Consider the following 20,375-nt stretch of genomic DNA (forward strand, 5'->3'; position numbering starts at 1 on the left):
TTTGATACATTTTCATCATTACTCATGCATGAAAGATGAAAAGTCATAACTTGAGTGTGTCCTAGTTGTACAAAGAGGCTAAAGGCTGTTGGATCCAAGGTCAACACAGGTTGTGTTTGTTCAGACTGTGGTTTATCTCTGGTGTCATGTGACTGAAAAACAAATGACAACTGGGGAAACACATGGTTAGTACGATGTTTGTAAAGACCATCAGATAAACCCGAGACTGGTCCTGTAGTGGACTGAGTCAGGTCCAGTTAAAGCCTCTGACCCCTATGGTCTGGTAGTGGACTGACTCAGGTCCAGTTAAAGCCTCTGACCCCTATGGTCCTGGTTCAGTATGTGGGTGGAGGACAATCCCTGGAAAGCAAAGTGAAACTGAAAAATAAAACCTGGCTTTTCTGAGCTCCAGCAGGAATTTAGAAAGTCTAAATTCAATCATTTAACTCATACTAAGAAAAGAAAAGTAGAATTTAGATGAAGTGCTTTAGAATCCCAGAATAACTCCTTAAATATTCAGCTGAAAGCCTCTAACATTAAAGTCACACACATTAAGACTGTTGGACCAACAAGTCTGTACGTTTAATGTTGTGTTGACATTCAAACCATTATATATATAAATGTATGTATGTATGTATATACTGTATGTATGTATGTATGTATGTATGTATGTATGTATGTATGTATATCTGTATATATGAGTGTGTGTGTGTGTGTATATATATATATATATATATATATATATATATATATATATATATATATATATATATGAATGTATATATGTATGTATGCCTCAATAAAGTGGTTGAAATCAAAATGTAAAATAATAACCATAAGTTACCCATTTATTTGTTATATAGCCAACTATACAGTTCTGGTTATTAAGATAACATAAAATTAAGAAGATAAGATAAGGTAAGATAAGATAAGATAAGATTAGCTGGGAGGAGGGGTTAGGAGGGTCTTGATAATGTAAAGGGGTGTTTGCTCAAAAAAGGTTGAGAAACACTGCTCTAGACAAACTCAAATGGATGAACACATGGAAAATAGGGGAAAAGTTTTTTTTATATAATCAAATAAGTTTCATTATCAACATTTACAGGTGCATTTATAATAAATATGATAAAAAAAATGCAAGTACATTTTTTTTATATCTTACTATAACACACTGTTTTAAACATTTATTGCAGATGATAATGATAATTAATGGACAGATATTGAAATTAAGTTTAGGTGGTGTGTTTTAATGGTAGGAGTCCCTCTCATGTGTTTTTCTTGTTTTGTTTGGTTGTGGATGTAGGTGACCACCGACCTCCGCCATCGCTGCACCGACAGCCACACTGGAACATCTGTGTCTGCTCCCATCGTGGCTGGAATCGTAGCTCTCACTCTGGAGGCAAAGTCAGTCACAATAGCTTTTGTTCAGGCACTTACAAATCTGTGACATTGAACTGTTGAATCCATGGGTTGAATACAGTCAGTCCAGTGGACGTAGTGAAAGAACACAATATAAACCACTTTTACAGACACATTTATTTAGGGTTAGGGTTAGGCACATCATCTATTAAACAGGGTGTCCATAAAGTCTGTCTTCAGTTTAACACATTTATTACTAAAACAAATCAACAGACAACTGTAGAAATCATTACAAAATGAAAAGTAGATACTGAAGTTGTTTTCCCTCCTTTGATCCACCTCTATATGGGACCATTAGGGACCATTAGATGGACCTGGGTTTGGTTCCATGTTGGTCTTATCATATCCTCATCAATGGTGTCAGTGACATCAGTGATGTTTGTCTTCAGGTCGTTGATGTCCCAGATCTTCGTCCCATAAACCATATCTGTATGGTGTATGGTGTAAAATACAGCTTCAATAAAGCCAGGAAAAGAATCAATCAGCTGATCAACAATTATCAGGCAGACCATTAAAAGTAAAGGTATTTCATGTAAAGAAAGTTGAGGTGTTCTTTAAAGGTCCTGTACAGACTTTCTGCATGATCTTAAAAATGTCTCATTTTTATATATATGTCTGATTGTAGTCCACAGTTTAAAATGAGATTATCTTCACCAAAATAGGTTATTTCCAAATGCTAGTTCCATCTTCCCTGGTCGGGTCGGACCAGACTGGACTGATTTATGGCAGACTTACGTTACTATGACAACAACACACCTACCGGCAGAGTTTAGAAGAAAGAAGTAAGATGAACAAGTGAGGAGTCAGATCTGTCCTTTAACTAAACAAAGGGATTAGTTGGATTTGTTAGTTGTAATGGTGGACACTGGAACTGGAGCTGGACTGGCAGAAAAAAACTGAAAACTAAAGGGTAGAGTGAACGAGCACAGACTAAAACAGAGGTAAACTTGTGCATTGAACCCATGGATAGAACTAAGGAATGAAAACAGAGCTGCAGTTGTCCCTCTTCCTTCTCCACAGGTGTAGAATGCTTCTGTTCTTCACACAGATGCATTGGAACATTGGATTGGACTCTAGTGTCTGTTGGTAGCTCAGTCAAACACTTAGTAAACACTGGTGTGTTAGCCACAGGGCTAGCTCTGTGATGGGGCTCATCTGTTGGATTTGGAGCATTGGTTCAGTCCAAACTAAGGGCTTTGGAAGGTCCCACTGAAATGGTTCTGGATGGAGTTGAATGTTCCTGCCGGGGCCTGGGTACTAAACTGTCCTTCAGGAACAAGACAATTCTACCAGTGAATTCTACTGTGAATGCAGAAGGCTGAAGCAGCTAGAGCTGAACTGAACTAATGCACAATGAGGAAGATGAAGAAGGACTGAAGTCATTTAGAAAAAGGACTGAATACTTTGTGTTAAAGCTACAGCAAATGTCTATTATTGGGACCCGTCTGAAACAGCCGTCTGTGAGGAACACTGAGGAACTCCAGAGGAAAACACACATAGAAGCAGGAGTCAGACTAACAGTTTGGTTTATCTTTGGTTTTCACTCTAGTTACTAAACTACGACACAAACAGACTTTATAAAGTTTGTTTGTTGTCTCGTTTCAAACGTCATTTTGCACCTGAAAGTTACTGTGTGGAAAAAAGAAATGCAGAGTTGGAAAGAGGATCCACTCTTCAGTCATTAACTTCCAAACTAATGCAGCCTTGGACACAGTTCTGCACTTATGACAGTAGGAGCTAGTGCTCATGGGAAACAGAGTCTGTGTCCCTTAAAAACACCAACGATTCAGACCAAAGGTGTTGCGGTAATCCACTGAAAACACATTCTCTGTACAGGACCTTTAAAATATTTTACCAGTTGTGTGCCATGAATGTTTAACCCTTTAATGACTGTTGTATCTCTGGCGCTACAGTTTACACTTTATGGCATTCAATTGACTTTGATTACTTTTAGTGCTGTTTTAGAGATGAATTCTTGTAAATAATTGTATATAATAGTGATAGTGCTGTTCTAGAGGGTTCTACTAGTGTGTTTTGATGTGTTTTTGTTGAGTTTCACTAGTCGCTTTTCCATTGACCCTCAAACTGTGCGAATATAACGTGCATAAAAATTTACCTAATGGAAAAACGAACATTTTTGCAATCACAAAAACTTTTTTTTGCTCTTGCAAGAAGTGGTGCTTCAGGTGTAGCGCAAATGGTATATCACGTAAAACTGCAGTGGAAAGACCTTTTTCCACAACTGGAGACACATGAATAAAAAAAATGGATGTTGATGGACGTTACAACAAGCGAAAAAAGAAGAGGGTTTTTTTTCACAAGTTTTTATTGAAATTTTTTACACATATATTTGACAAAACGACAAAAAACGAACAAATCAACATTGCTTGGGTACATTACACATATTCCAATACATTCACGTTACCCAGTCTTTCCATCATTCTGAGCTCTGTAAACAGTCCATTTGTTCCACTTTTTGTCCATTTGGGCTTCCTGTAGTCGCAGTCTATGAGTCACCCTTTCCATTGTATACATTCCATCAATAATTGCGATCCACTGGTCCTGTGTTGGTGGTTCTGTCCTTCCCCAGTTTCTTATAATAGGGAAGCCACTAAAAGTACCTTAATCAAGTATATGTCGTTTCCCGCTACATTTCCATCAGAAAAGTTACAAAAATGCAGTACATTCCCGCACGCTGGAATCCCACACCCCATTATTTGTTTTAGTACTCTACACACCATTTCCCAAAACCCAATTATTTTATCACATTTCCAAAAACATGTGTGGAAGAAGAGTTTTAGAAGAAACATGTCATGGTATGTGTGGACACACCAGGAAACCCAATCATTTTTTAATTTAGTAGGAGATAGAGGGGTAATATTATAGTAATAATGAATATATCTGTAAATTAACATGATATTTGCATTCGTCGCCATGCTAATGGCATGACTCCTCGTGTCATCACGATAATAAACAAATCATTGCATTACGCACTCCTGTTTCTTTGACATTTAGTAAATACTGGTAAAGTTTTGTGCAAATGTCCAATGGAAAAGCGACTGCTGTTTTTTTTTTTTGCCTTTCCCCTGTTTTTCTGTGTATTTGTGTGGTTTGTATAGTTGATTGATAGTTGTATTTGATGTGTAAATATTCTATAAATGTGTTTATATTTGCATATATGTGTAAATATCTATGCAGATCTCTCCAGGGCATACACAGATCCAGTGTGTGTATTTGAATCAGATGATGGATGTTTTTGTCAGTGAAATGAGGGGCTCTGTCTACAACTAGACACAAAGTGACCACAGACTATCAACAGGATCCAAATGACACCAAAGAACCAAAAAGAACAATCTGGAACATTAGTTGTAGAATGTTCCAGCTGTTTATTTTAGTTCCATGTACTTTTCCAGGGTTTTGTTGTCCCTGTCCCAACATGTTTTTGCCATCGGTATCCAAATTACCGTTTTTTCTTCAAATGGTACATTTTGTCATAATGTTGGGAATAGTTTCTATGTACTATTAGATAAAACATGGGTTTATGAGAGTTGGAAATCATGGACTCTGTTTATATTTTACACAGTGTCACTACTTTTAAGACTAGCTCTATCTCTTGTTGGCTGTGGACATCCTTTATCAGGTTTTTTGTGTCTTTGTATTTTCTAGTCGTCTTCTCACGTGGAGAGATGTTCAACATCTACTGGTGAAGACCTCTAGACCTGTCCATCTGAAAGCTGACGACTGGAAGACCAATGCTGCAGGACACAGAGGTGCATTCTACTACCAGTACTAACGTAGAAGATCCACTGGTTTAGACTGGGTCACTCTGAGTGAACGGTAGTGCTTCTACTTGTACTGTGTTGTGTGTTATAACCAGGTTGTGTTTTGTTACAGTCAGCCATCTGTATGGTTTTGGTCTGGTGGATGCAGAGGCCATGGTGGTGGAGGCCTCCAAGTGGACGACTGTCCCTCCTCAGCATATCTGCACCCAGATACCTGAGAGACAAACCAGGTTCAACAAACACCTTCAAGTCAATAGAACCGTCCCATCAGTGTTTATTAATGCCGCGTTTCCACTACGTGGAACCTGCTCGACTCGACTCGACTCAGGTACAAGGTCCTATTCTTGGAGACCGTTTCCATTACAGGATACTACCGACTTTACAGTACCTGGACGTCATAACGATGCAGCGCGTTACTTCCGTGTCATCTGCTCAGAGTTTCTGATAAACTCGCTTGTTGCATGTTGTCTCGTCAAGCTCATGCTGAAATTTTACGTCTGAACCTCCTCGACAAACCATGGTGTAGTTTTACGGGCTGTCATCATGTGGATTAACCTACCGTTATTTTTACTGGAAACTTCCACATCTATTTTTTGTAAAACGGCAGGTCACAGAGACGACTCTCTGACCAATCAGTGGTCTGCAGTGTTTACATGTCATGTTTTAGTATCTGTTCCCCAGTCTTGGAACCTCGGTGGAGGTGATACCAAAAAATTAGTACCGGGTACCAGATTCCAGGTCCTTTTTAGTAATGGAAAGTCGAGTTGAGTCGAGTCGAGTCAATATCATGTAGTGGAAACGCAGCATAAGATCCTGGGGGGGGGGGGTTGGTACAGCACAACAGTCAGACAGATAAAAAAAAAAACACCTGGCAACACATAACACAATTTACCTCAGAGTCGATAAAAAACATTGTACCTTAAAAATAGTTCCAATGGTTGTCTGGTTGCACCTAAGTTCCACCAGGTGTTGTAATTAAATAATTAAATACCAGTGAACTTCATGACAGAAGCCTGTTTCTGTTTTGTTAGTGTCACTCCTAAAACACAACTACTGATTGAACTTCAGAGTTTTTGTCCCGGGCTGGAAACATGTTTACTTGTGTTGTAAAATAGCCCATTTAAGATCCCACCCCTAGTGGACACTGGAGTTTGACACTTCCATGTTGGCTTCTCCTTCCAGCCGTGGAAGGTGCTGCTTCTATAAAACTTTACCACTAAGTACTTTTCTGCATCAAATGACATTATTTCAGACTCTTACTTTTATTTCTCAGAACCAGCCCATTTTGATGAGCACAACTGCTCATCCAGGTAGATGAAGGGTTAATTAGTGGTCACCTGTGTTCAGTGAACAGGTTGGAACCAATACACGGCAGGACTTTGACTTGATGAACCTGGGATTACCCACCTCTGCTAACAGGCCTCTTCTCTGTCATTTTGTGGAATCCAGTGTATTTTTTTCCTCATTTTTTTCCCTCCCCTTCAGCTCCAAACAGATGACTGTACTGTGTCTAGAGCCTTGTTTTTACATGACCGTCCTGGTCATGAACTGTATGGAATGACACTGTTGTTATTCTAACATGTTGCTTGTGTTTGTGGATCTTCAGACACTTCCACGCTGGTCAAAGTCTGAACAGCAGCATTAACACTACTGGATGTTCAGAGAATCCTGGACAGCATGTGTCCTACCTGGAACATGTGGTGGTGAGGGTCATCATGGTCCACCAGAGACGAGGAGACCTGGAGATCAACCTCATCTCTCCATCTGGGACCAAGTCACAGCTACTGGCCAAGAGGTGAAAAGGCTAATGAGGGCTTCACACATATAAAAAACGTCATGTTTACTGTGGAAGAGGCTATTGTGCTGCTTTATAAGTGTATGTTTATAAAAGGAGCTAGAATTAGGTTATTAATTAGGCTTTAAACACGTTATTATTGTTTTACATTAAAGTCTACCTGTAGTGAATGTTCATTGGTTTATATTTCATAGATCTCATATAATCCTAGCGGTTCCAAACATAAACACCAACACATACTTTAACTCAATCTGTCTCACTGAATGATACTGGTTTAATTCAATTCAACTTTATTCACAGAGCACATTTCATGCACAAGGCAGACTCAATGTGCTTCAGAACAGGTATATAACATGAAAAAAACAATCATAAAAACAAGTTCAGTTGCAAGTAAACAATCATATGTACACACACTTAAACTCGCACTTGCGCACATACCCACACAAGCACACATGCACACACAATTCAACAGAACACTGTCGAAAAAGGTACGTTTTTAACCTGTTTTTAAAAATGGCTACTGATGTGTCCAGTCCAATTGTATCAGGGAGGGTGTTCCATTTTTGTGGGGCATGTTCACTAATGCTGCCTCTCCTTTCTTGAATCTGCTGTGAGGGACCAGTGCGTACCACCGCCTGTTGACTCAAGTGTTCGTGTTGGGGTGTAAGTGATGAGCAGATCTGTGATGGACTGAGCTCCAAGGCCATGTAGGGCTTTGTAAACCAGGAGCAGGAGTTGGAAATCGACTCTTGTTTTAACGGGTAACCAGTACAAGGATTTTAGAACGGCTGTGATGTGTTGATATTTCTTGGTATCAGTGAGAATACGTGCAGCTGCATTTGGAATGAGTTTTAACCTGTGAATACTGGACTTTGGGAGTCCAGTGAGTAATCCATTACAGTAATCTAGTCTGATTGGTATAAATGCATGGATGAGTTTTTCAGAGTCTGATTGTCACAGAAAGCCCCTTAATTTGGTGGTTTGATGACAGCTGTTTTTAGTGATGTGGGAAATATACCAGACTGAAGAGACCAGTTAATGATATGAGGAACCTCTGGTGCTAAGCAGTTCAAGACAGTTTTGAAGAATGTAGGTGGGAGAGGGTCCAGGCAGCAGGTGGAGACCTGAGCTGACCAACAATACTGTCCAGTTCTGTCAGATCTAAACCGTTCAAGTGAGACATGACCCAGGTGGAGCTCCTGGAGAAAGGAAGGGCAGGTTCAGTTTGAGATGTTAAGGCACTAAGGTTTTATCTAATAGTAATGATTTTATTTTTAAAGAATGATGCAAATTGGTCACATTTTTCTGAGGACATTTCTGAAGGGACGGTGGATGGTGGGTGAACAAGTCGGTCAACAGATGAGAAGAGTACTTTACTATTAATAACCTCCTCAGACCCAGCTATGGGTTTTCTGTCCACATTTGTGGACAAGAGTTTCACACCTTTATACAAAAAAGAAAAAGAAAAGAAAACTGTCCACCACAAAGGACATTCCACAAAAATTTCAAAAATTGCATCTGAAAAAACTGTTGCATCATGGTGTTTCCAATATAGGCACTTATTTAATAAAAAACAAAAAAAGCTGGTACTTTGCTGACATTTCCTGGGTCTCAGGTGGTTAAATATTTTCATTTTTGATTTTACAACAGAGAGACTGTCTAGCTTGTTTAATGGCCTTGTTGTATTCGTCATTGTGAACCTGAAGTCTTGTTTTTCTCCACTGTGGCTCTGCCTGTCGACACTGCCTCTTTAAGTGTCTGATGTCCACTCCATTTCTCCTTTTGTTTGTTTTTTTTTTTTTTTTTTTTTTTTTACATATTTAATTTACTCACTCTATCACCCAAAAACAGATGGTATGTCACTTCCACCCAATAACGGGTGCTCCCCATAGGTTCTGGCCCTGCCAATAATTCACCTAATAAAAAGGTCCACTGTGGTGCATTTATGGTGATTTGCGCCTCTCTTGCTTATTAGTAAAACACAAAGCACAATTAATGTTGTATTCATGACCAACACAGGTTCACTTTAAGAAGCACTTAGCAGTTACAAGTTGCTTTGCATTAGTTCAGGTTAGTATAGTATAGTATAGTATCAGGTTAGTTCTATTTGTCAAGGCTGATGCTGTTAAACCTCATATGTTACAAGTTGCTTATAATCTCTACAAAATTTGTAGATGAAGGAACCGTTGCATCACCCAATGATTTACGAACTGACATTCTGAAGCCAGGAGGTCATGATTTGGTTGTCGCCATGTTGGATTTTTGGAGCCAAAATAACTACAAGAACTACATGAGCCCGAGGGGTCATGGGTGATGCTACATGCTAGCTTATTGACCTGATAAAACTTCATCCAGCATTGAATAATGAAGTCAGTCTACAGTGTTTTAGTAGAATCTACCCAGAGGAGCTCTGTCTGTGTTTTAGTAAATAAAGTGAAACTGTCACTCCAGTCTGACTGCATTTACAGACCCATAAATAAAGTCCAATACGTCAGTCACCAAAGCCTCTATTGACTGTAAACATCTAAATTAGGGATGTAACGATTATCGGTATAACGATAAACTGCAGTAAAATTGCAGACGGTTAGTATTACCGTGTAAATTCTAATTATCATGATAACCATGTTTGATTACCACACTTTAAGGGGAAGAAACCCTATGTAAAGATCTGCTTTTATGTCAAATATTTGAGTATAGTTTTAATTTATTACAATTTTAATTGTATATGCCTAAGATTTGGAATCAATATTCACTTTTAAAGTCTTTGAAAAGGTTCGTTAAGCATCTGTGTGTTATTTATGCAATAAATGATATACATTTTTCACATTGGATTTTATATTTTTTCTGTGTTTTTTGTCCTTTCATGTTGATATAGTAGGTTAAAGTGAAAAAAATCAGACAGATGATATAAATGAAGTTGTGCTGAAAAAAAGATACCAAACATTGGAATAGTAAACATTTCTGTATATAGTATATAAAGGCAAAATCAAAAGTACTGAAAAACGGCCAAAATAGGCTCAGAAGGTACATTGCACCTATTATTTTATTTGTTTTTTTTTTGTTTTTGTTGTTGTTGGTTTTTTTTTTTTCAAAATACAATTTGGTTACATTATTTCATTGTGTGTATTAGTACTTTTTTGAACATTTTGAACACAGTTTCAATAATACCGCGATAATAATGATAACCGTGATAATTTTGGTCACAATAATCGTGTTATGAAATTTTCATATCGTTACATCCCTAATCTAAATAACACCCAAGGTTTGAAAGATGGACTAGATCAGAAAACAGAGGAGACCAGAATGAGCCTAGAAAGACATTATTGACTTTATATGTTAGAGAAAATGAATTTTCATTTATTATTCCAGACATTTAGATCATCTTGAAATATTGAAATTCTGATTTCCAGTTTTAAAACCAGTGTTTACTTTTGTAAAATCTGACTTTGGATGTTTTTCTTAAGGTGATCTTGTGTCATAGTTTGATCCCTGACGTTTATATTTTACTTCAGCTTTATTAAGGAAAACGCCCTCACAATAATATTATTCTGTTCAACTTTTCCAGCCTATATTCAGTTTGATGTTGTGGTTCCAGGCAGTTTGACAGTTCCAATGAAGGCTTCAGGAACTGGGAGTTCATGTCGGTTCATTTCTGGGGAGAGTCGGCAGAGGGAACGTGGACTCTGGAGGTTACTGACACACCATCAAAGCTACGCAACCCAGAGGTGCTGGGTAAGCTTCACCAATGCATTTAAGTAATATTTAGGTACACAGAACGGTATAATTCAAGGAAACCTTTAAAGTAATATTGGCCATAAGTGGTTCTACAGTGCACAGTAAAACATGAATAAAACCATAAAAACCAACCTGTGGTTTCGTTTCCAGTCCCACTGTGTTTATGGGCTTGTGCTAATGTCTTTAAATAATGATGTTTCTCTTTGTTTTTGTGCAAAAAAAACAGATTAATTTATGAAAATATGTACATTAACAAACTATCTTTTAACAATAAAATGTGAATAACCTGAACAAATACAAACAACTTGAAATGTTTAAAGTAAATCCGTGGCCGTGTGTTGGTATTAAGTGTTACTCTTAAAAATATTTCCACGTGGACTTCAGTTTGAAGCTGCAGTAACAGTTTATGTGCAAATATTCACACATCAGAAAAGAAGTTATTAGCTACTGTTGCACAGAAAATAACAAGCATGTTTATTTTAGGAAACCTCGGACACCACAGGAGTATGAGAATGGAGGTTAATATTAGGTTTAAGCACAAAATTTACCCAATTTTTTTTTTTTTAATCTCACCATCGTCTTCGTCATCTTCATCATTGGCTTATGCTGCTGTCCTTCCTAAAATGTTTCCACAGGAAACCTCAAAGAGTGGACGCTTATTCTTCATGGGACTTCTGAGCACCCATACCAGCCCCACAGAGACCAGGACTCCCACAACGGGACCCTGGAGACCCCAAGTCCAGAGGAGATCCTGGAGGAACCAGATGTGCAGGAGGAGAAGGAGGAGGATGAGTACCAAGGTCAGGAGATCCAAAAGATTGAATATGTTCACAAAATGATCATCTATTCACTTTCCAGACCTAGCTAGGCGACTTCCATCCATGTTTATGGACGAGAGTATCAGGCGACATTTACACGTATCCGGGAAAACGGATATTTCCCCTCTCTGTTTAAAACAAAAACCTTGCACATGTGTGACATCTACACTGTCGAGAGCCTGTAAATGGCAGTGTGATGAGACCATCCAATACCACTGACCGATCAGAATCCTGAACAGAAATGCAACAAAACGTTACTTCCTTTATGAACCAATAGTTGCACGTGACACAAATGTAATTCCGTAGTAACTTTGATGTCCATCCCAGATCTCTGTTTCCCTCTGTTTACACATAAATGCCAAAACGGACATTTGGTGAAATCTCCACTTTGGCTGGAGTTTTTAGAAACCATCATTTTTGGCGGGTGTGGCCATTGTTGTCGTGTGAACGATAGGCACAAACCCAGAAAAAAATCTCTGTTTTACCAGAAACTGACTACATGTAAACATAGCCTCCAAGCTTTATTAAACAAACAAGCAAAGAAAAATCTGTCCACTGCAAAGGACAGTCATTACAAATAATTTAAAATCTATCTGACATGTGCTGCTTTCACTCAACACATTTTGTTTCATGCAAAAATATAGAAACTTTAATTGTTGTGGTTTCAGGAGGTTAAAGCTGGTCCCATTAAAACTGACAGGAAATGGTCATGCAGCATAAGGTAGACTCATGACATGTGTGGACACGACATTTGAGGAACATTTAAGATATAAAAATACAATTAAAGATCTCCAAATAGCAGCTGGAGTAGATGTGTTTGTGAATGTTCCTCCCCTGGTGCCAGTTTCAGACTCAGTTTTAATATTATTCCATCAATGATACATGATAGAACCAAATACAGTCACCCAGGTCTGAGTGTTTGTAACATCAGAAAGATAAAAGGATAAAATATATAAAAGGTAAATAGGATAGAATAAAAAGTACCATAAATATGCAAAAAAATAAAAATAAGGAAATTCTTAATATGTATAATAATAATACATTTTATTTACAGGTGCCTTTCAAGACACTCAAGGTCACTGAACAAAGTTGTTAAAATAAAACACAATTAAAATTACACACATACATATTTAAAACACAGTGTGTCACAGTTAGGGCTCTCTGTTAGGATTAGAGGGTTCGTTAGGGCTCTTTGGTAAGGGTTAGGGTTCGTTAGGGCTGTTTGGTTAGGGTTAGGGTTCGTTAGGGCTGTTTGCCGTGGGTTAGCATTCGTTAGGGCTCTCTGCTTTGGGTAAAATCCTGATGACTGCAGCGGTCGTGTTGTTCCTAAAGGACTGTGTCACAGTGAGTGTGGAGACCAGGGCTGTGATGGACCCGATGCCGACCACTGCCTCAACTGCATCCACTTCAGCCTGGGAAACCTGAGAAGCAGCAGGTACGACACACTGAGCCTGTTTACATGACCATAAAAACCACATTACTGGTTCCAGTCAGCTGTTGGTGACATCACGGTGCCTTCAGGGACCAAGATGGCCCTTCTCAATGCACATTTTGGATTTCATTTTTCCGACTGAAACTTGGCAGCGGCATGAGGAATTTATCCACTTAAAGGAGCTTTGCCCTTTTGATTGCGCCTTTGCCACCCCCCCTTGCCCGAATGGACATGGGGGGGGGGACTTGCCATCTTTTTTTTGCAACAGCTTCAAAACTAGGTCAGTGAACTTTGACTGTTTCCTCTCTTTTGAGCAGCAAATAACAAAGATAAATGGTTAAAACCCATTTTATTGCGTTTTAATATACGGCACACCTGGCCCACCTGGTGGGTTTTTATCTGACTTCACAGACTTTTTATCCTCTATTATCAAACTGGAGAAGGTTTTAATTATGGGCGATTTTAATATACATATAAATGATGGGTTGTCTAATGCAGCTACAGAGCTTTTAACCATTACTGAATCATTTAATTTTGTACAGCACATTTCTGGCCCAACACACATTAAGGGGCACACAGTAGACCTTGTCTTCTCACATGGACTGAAAGTGGACAACTCACATGTGGATGATATTCTGATCAGTGACCACAGTTGCATTTTGTTTGACCTAACATATGTTGTAGAGCAGCGGTCCACAACCTTTTTTGTATTACAGACAAGTTTCATGCATGCGCCGGGTAGAGGTGAGGGGGTTCCAATAACAAAAACCTTTGTCACTTCAGAGCATGTGATCTGAAACACTTACACTGTAGATCAGGCAATTCCACTGATTCTACAGTAGAATATCAAGTCACCCTAATGCAGGGTTAGGGTTAGGGTTAGGGTTAGGGTTAGCCTAACCAGTGGAACCCTAGACTTGTTTCCCTTCAACTAGATGGTTCTATCTGGGGCTGATGGAGACACACTCCAGTTGTGTTCCGTATATCCGGTCTATTACTGTGTAACTGTCATCGCAGAAAACCCAGCCACAAAAATATATGAGGTTGGAAACGGAAGAAGGACTTTCAGGGCTTTGGTGGCGATGTCCGCATATTCTGCTTTGACTTGAATCCAGAATGCACAGAGGTTTGAAGTTGTCTCAAACATGGATCGATGTGCCAAAGCAGTTTTGAAGGTTTCATGCTCATTAACTAGTTGGTCACGGCAAATTACGCATCATGGGTGTGGCATTTGTGTGTCACCTGTTGTGATGAACCTAGAACTTAGGCAGGAATCGGGATATTTCCTTATAAATATATAAAGCTTTCTGTTTGCAGGCAGTCTGTGACCCTTCTGCAGCCCCATCGTTTCCTCATTTTTTCCTGAAAAAGTTCTCCAGTGAATTTTGTTTTTGCCTCATTTGTGTGTGTGTTTGCAGGACCTGTGTGAGCCACTGTCCTCTGGGACATTATGGGGATGTGGCGTCCCATCGCTGTAGACGCTGTTTTAAAGGCTGTGAACGATGCGTCGGTCGACGGGCAGATGAATGTGTTTCCTGTCGTAGAGGCCTTTACCTCAACACAGTCAACTCCAGCTGTGACCACACCTGTCCTCTGGGTTACTTCACTGAAGAAAGTAAGTCCAACATGTCTATAGCGGGGGTGTCAAACATCCGGCCCGTGGGCCAAAACCGGCCACCAAAGGGTCCAAATCAGCCCTTCAGTGCAAAACTGACACTGAGGATATGAACGGTCAAGGGTGTCGAACTGGTTTTAGTTGAGGTTCCACATTCAGACCAATATGATCTAAAGTAAAATAATAAACCTATAATTAATGACTTCAAACTTTCAGTGTAAAGAAAATAAAATAGCATTAAATTCTGAAAACATTTACATTTACAAACTGTCCTTTAATACTAAAATGCGAATGACCTGAAATGTTTAAAGAAATTTAAGTGAAATAATGAAGTAATTTGTGAAGTCGTATGATGTACCTGAAAATTGTGCACTCTGAAAGGGGAGTAATTGTATTCCACACATTTTACTTAAAAGTAAAAAACACAAAAGTATGTATTTGATTTTTCCTCCCACTATTGACATGTATGTGTGTGTGTGTGTATGTGTGTGTGTGTGTGTGTGTTCTGTGATGCAGGTCAGAGACAGTGTGAAAAGTGTAATGACAAGTGTCAGAGCTGTGTGAGGGATGCAGACAGATGCACCAGCTGCAATGAAGGATACAGGTACGCCATAAACCGGATGTATCTGCAACATTCACTCAGCCTGAGGTTTAAGGAAATACAGTATGTGCAAATAAAGGTGTTATTTTGAAATAGTTTCATGTAAACATAACGTGAATCACATTAACATAAACTATACTGCTAAAATAATACAGGTAGGCGGAGCTTAATAATACACCTGGCCAGTCACACAACACTTAGCCCCTCCTCCACACCGATGCCCCGCCTACTCAGGTATTAATGTTGAATCTTGACTTTCAGTGTCTTCAAAAACTTCTCAAAAATGTTTCCAAAAATGCAAAAATACAGAAGACGGCCAATTGAAAGAACGTATGTAAAATAAGAAAAGAATTAAGTAAATAATGCCTGACAAATTCTAAAATAGAAATTCAGCTATCAAACTGTGCAGTGCACCTCTACTAGTGGTAAAGACCATGTGTGAAATGAGGGAAGAATCAGATGAGCAGACTTCCACAAATGGGTTAGGGTTGACCCTTACCAGAGTTAGACCAGATAACCCTTAAAACCAGATAACCCTAACCAGATAAACCTAAAAATCAGATGACCCTAACCAGATAGCCCTAACCCAGTTGGGTTGGACAAATTGTCCAAGTTGAAATTTAAAAAAACGTATTTAAAAAAAATCCCCAAATTGAATTTGAGCCACTAAAGTGTGCAGTGCCTTCAAGTACTCAGCCTGTTTGGAGACACATGGTCGATTTGATTGTGTTTTGTGTTGGTAGTCTGGCCGGGATGACGTGTGTCCCTGAATGCACCAATGGGACCTTCTTCCACCTGGAGGAGATGACATGCACTTCATGTCATTCATCCTGTAGGACGTGTACAGGTCAGTGGGCATGGATTTAGTTCATGTTATTCATGTCGTCGTATATATGTATGTGTATATGTATGTGTATGTGTGTGTGTGTGTGTGTGTGTGTGTCAGGTCCAGGTCAGGAGGACTGCCTCCAGTGTGCTGATGGTTTCCTGCAGCAGGACTGGGGGTGTGTCCACAGCTGTAGTCCAGGTTATTACTCTGGAGAAGCAGCAGGAGGCGCTCATCACATGTGTCACAGGTGAGTCTGCCAAATATTATGACCCCGCCCCCCAAAGGGGAGGCAAGGGCTATTGTTTTTGGTTTGGTTTGTTTGTGTACACTTTAGCAGCAAAACTATTGGTTGAATTCCTGCCAAACTGGCTTAGTAGATTACCAGTGACCCAGAATACATGTTGTTACATTTTGGGAAAAATAGTTCAAAGTTCAAATTTTTTAATAAATGTTTTTTTCCCCATTTACTTATAATGGGTGAAATGTGTCTACGCTGTTTATGTCTACGCTGACATCAGCACACACGTAGACATGATGACATCAGCTGGATCCATGCCAAAATAAGATACAATACATGCAAGGGGCGGGGCTTGTTGTGACTGGCACCAATTGTTCATTTAGCCTTTGTTTTGAATCCTTAAAGACCTTGGACTATTTGAGTTTTGGACGTGGGCAGAGCTCTGCTGGGTGGTGAGGTTCTGTATTAAGTCATAGTACAATAGTTAAAGTACTAAAAAATACCAAATAAAAATCCAATAATTCAGAATAGTAGAACACTCCTTCACATCCTCCTGATAAAGTCCATTTTTCTAAGTATCTGAGTTCACCTTCGTTTTTATACCATGTCTGAATTCCTTCTCAAGGCATTCGAATACATCAGAATAGGACAGCTCTGTGTGTTTTTTAATTTCATAAATGTGCTGGTGTGGTGTCCATCTGTCCCAGGTGTGAAGACAACTGTGTGAGCTGCAGTGGACCTGGGTCCACATGTGTCCAGTGTAAGGACGGGTACAGTCTGGTCAGTAGGACGTGTATGGTCAACGCATCATGTAACAACGGTCAGTCTGCGACAACTCAAACTATCAGCAACAGAGTTCAGGTCTAATAGGGTTAGCATTAGACCAGATAACCCAAACCCTGTCTAATAGGGTTAGGGTTATCTGGTCTAACCCTAACCCTAGCCCTAACCTTTCATAAATATCTGCTGTCAAGGGCCCTGATATTCACAAATATTCACAACCAAATACATAAACAACTGTACACTTATTTGTCTCAAGAAATTTTAGTTTTTTCAGGTTATTCTTTTTTTTTGTTTGTTTGGATAGTTTGTAAATGTCAATATTTTCATAATTTAATGTTGTTTTTTTGCACTAAAACAACGAGACAAACCTACACTGAGACCAATTTGATTTAAAGCCCAACTAATAACCTATAAATAATGACTTCACATTTTCTTCTTTGTTTAATGTGAGAAAAAAATTACATTATGCCTGTAAATAATAACAACTTCACATATTCCTCTTAGTTTTAGTGCAAGAAACCCCATTAAATTATGAAAATATTGACATTTACAAACTATCCTTTAACAATAAAATGTGAATAATTAGAACAAATATTCACAACTTGAAATGTCTAAAGTAAATTTCGTGTATTTTATTAATATTCTGCCTGTTATTGAATGTTTTGTGTCTTTGTAGATCTGATCTGTAGTAAACATGTACAAATGATAAACTTAGGCAGAATATTGTTAAAATTGCACTTTTTTTTTTAAAGAAATGTCTTTTTTTTCAGGTAATTCACGTCGTTTTTGTTTTGATGGTTTTTAAATGTAAATATTTTTTGTACTAAAACAAGAGAACATTTGTTTTTGTCATTAGTTATTTATTTATTATTTATAGGTTTTTCTGCTCTACTTTGACTGGTTCTGATCATTTTGGTCTGAATGTGGAATGTGAACTACATTTTAACCATATTTTTCAACATTTATTATAATATGAACCAAATCATCTGATTACTGAATGAAATATTATCACAGTATGTGTGGTTAATAAAGGTCATGTGACCGGTGTGAAAGGTCATGTGTAGGGATGCACCGATACCACTGTTTTCCAGACCGAGTACGAGTACTTACAGCTGAGTACTTGCCAATACAGAGTACCGATACGAGTATTTAATAATCCCATTCCAGTTCTTAGTTCCTTTTGTAAATGTGCTTTATTGTTGTTGTCATTAGTCTGACTGGAACAAAGTGCTGCTACTGACATTTAATGTGTTGGAATGAGCGTTTCTGAATTAATCCACCAGGGGGCGCTGCTCTGAATTAATCATACTGGACAAATACCACGAAGAAGAGTAAAGTTTAATGAGAAGAAGAAAGTCAGTAATAACAAACATGGAGACGACAGAGGTAACACTAATGTGATACTAATATTGCAGCGTTTTCTCTGGTAAGGTTTAAAAGTTTAGCTTCAGCAGGAAGAGAAAAGAGAAATTCTACTATAACGGACGTTTCTGTGTCCGACGTGTGTGTGTCCGATTGATGTCCCGATGTTGCAGCACGGGAGGGCATATGGGTGCAATGCCGCTGTTGCACCATGCAAGGGCGCTATGGTATAATGGCACCATGGGTACAATGCCGCTAGTGAGTGATAAGTTCGGTTTTCACTTCCGCTGCCTGCGGTCCACACCGCTCCTTACCTCCGGCCCAGCCCAGGGTAGATGTCCTAAATATATCAGTAGTTTTTCTCTAACTCCCACAGTGGCTCTTTGAACAGATCCTCTACCTCCACGGTTCCGCTAGTATTCTCCGTCTGGGTACGCATCTACCAGCGCCTGGAAAACAGATGGAATGTACGCAGAGGACGGACAGAACGCTGCGTCTGTATCCGTCTGTGTCTGTAACGTTACTTGCAGTCAGCGTTACTTTTATCACCATCATTTATTTTGGTTAAATCTCCACACTCTTCACACTCCCCACACATTACTCCTCCTCCTCGTACCTGCTGCACTGAACTGTGAATGTCACACGGCCATAAGTGGTGTCGGTGCAGTTGTATCAGATTACTTTACGAGTACAAGTGCAAGTACACAAACTGAGTATCGGAGCCGATGCCCGACACTGGTATCAGATCGGTGCATCCCTAGTCATGTGACTAGTGTGAAACGTCATGTGACTGGTGTGTTCATAAATACTGATCCTGGGTCTGTTCATGCGTCTTCCAGCTGATGAGGTGTTCTGTGAGATGGTCAAATCCAACCGTCTGTGTGAGAAGAAGCTTTACCGTCAGTTCTGCTGTCGTACCTGTCTGATGAATGGCTGATGGCTCCACCCCTGCCCCCCATCCCCTGCCCCCACCACCACACCCAATGGCTTTTGAATGGAAGCGCTGCCATGTTTCTACTCTGACAGTGATTGGTCATATGTCCGTCAACTAAACCAGGGAGCTCCTGTTTAGATCCCACAGAACTTTTACATATCATTATTATCCTCATAGTATAATTCATAAACTCTGTGTCCATCAGTCTGTGGACATATTTAACTGGTCTACTCTGTGTCTAGACTGTTGGACACAGAGTAGACCAGTTAAATATGAATATGAGGACAAGGATATGGAACTTGGAGCTGTGGAGCAGACGGTGTTTTACTTTCACTTTCCAGGAGGAGTTGTCTTTGTCTGTGGTTCAAGAGTTTCATAATTTTGGTTGATTTTCATTCATGCTTTTCACAACTTCAGAGCAATTAACCCTTTAAGCCCTGATTCCAGGTAAAGGTTCACATATTAACTTTACTGCAGGTGTGATTTGAATGCATCTTTGTAAAATGAATATTTTGTAAACTTGGTGCAGAATGTGTGCAAATAATTCACTGTCCTGCATATGTGTTGTACCAAACACTGATTAAACTGCAATGTTATGAATGTGCTGTTGTTGTATAATTACAATAAAAAACTGTCTTTGTGTGACTGATATCAGCCTCTTATCTGGTTGTTTTGTTTGTTTGTTTGTTTGTTTTACATGAATAATAAATGGTGATGCACCTTTAACCCTGTCATACATAGTGGTCACTACAGCGGACACTTATTCTCCAGCTGTTCTCCTGTATATCCATGGGTTCTGTTGTTTTAGTTCCATATCAGCCTACACAGTGGACGTTCATGCATCATCCTACACACTGTAATTCATGCCATTACTGTAACTTTGCTGTTCTTGATAAACCTGATCTGCACTAACATGTTTGAGTGTAAAACAATTGATTGGTATTGTTATTGGACTGTAATGAGCAGTTTCCTTTTCTTTCTTTCTTTCTTTTTTTTTTTTTTTTTGACATATTATCTCCATGAAGTAAGCAA

At 39.1% G+C, this 20,375-nt stretch overlaps 1 protein-coding gene across 1 annotated transcript in view; it reads left to right on the forward strand.

The window, feature by feature from the left end:
- Positions 1-19,989, forward strand: part of pcsk6 (proprotein convertase subtilisin/kexin type 6) — a 31,224-nt gene extending 11,235 nt beyond the window's left edge. Inside the window, exons 9-21 of the mRNA XM_030129791.1 lie at positions 1,304-1,404; positions 5,086-5,189; positions 5,314-5,431; positions 6,808-6,996; positions 10,592-10,728; positions 11,367-11,531; positions 12,882-12,984; positions 14,400-14,596; positions 15,113-15,200; positions 15,941-16,044; positions 16,144-16,273; positions 16,972-17,084; positions 19,249-19,989. Coding sequence (XP_029985651.1) covers positions 1,304-1,404; positions 5,086-5,189; positions 5,314-5,431; positions 6,808-6,996; positions 10,592-10,728; positions 11,367-11,531; positions 12,882-12,984; positions 14,400-14,596; positions 15,113-15,200; positions 15,941-16,044; positions 16,144-16,273; positions 16,972-17,084; positions 19,249-19,346 — 1,647 coding nt within the window. The 3' untranslated portion in view covers positions 19,347-19,989. The remainder of the gene's footprint in view (positions 1-1,303; positions 1,405-5,085; positions 5,190-5,313; positions 5,432-6,807; positions 6,997-10,591; positions 10,729-11,366; positions 11,532-12,881; positions 12,985-14,399; positions 14,597-15,112; positions 15,201-15,940; positions 16,045-16,143; positions 16,274-16,971; positions 17,085-19,248) is intronic.
- Positions 19,990-20,375: the final 386 nt, after the last annotated feature.

The sequence above is a fragment of the Sphaeramia orbicularis genome, chromosome 3 (genome assembly GCF_902148855.1).
Source record: "Sphaeramia orbicularis chromosome 3, fSphaOr1.1, whole genome shotgun sequence".
Taxonomy (NCBI): domain Eukaryota; kingdom Metazoa; phylum Chordata; class Actinopteri; order Kurtiformes; family Apogonidae; genus Sphaeramia; species Sphaeramia orbicularis.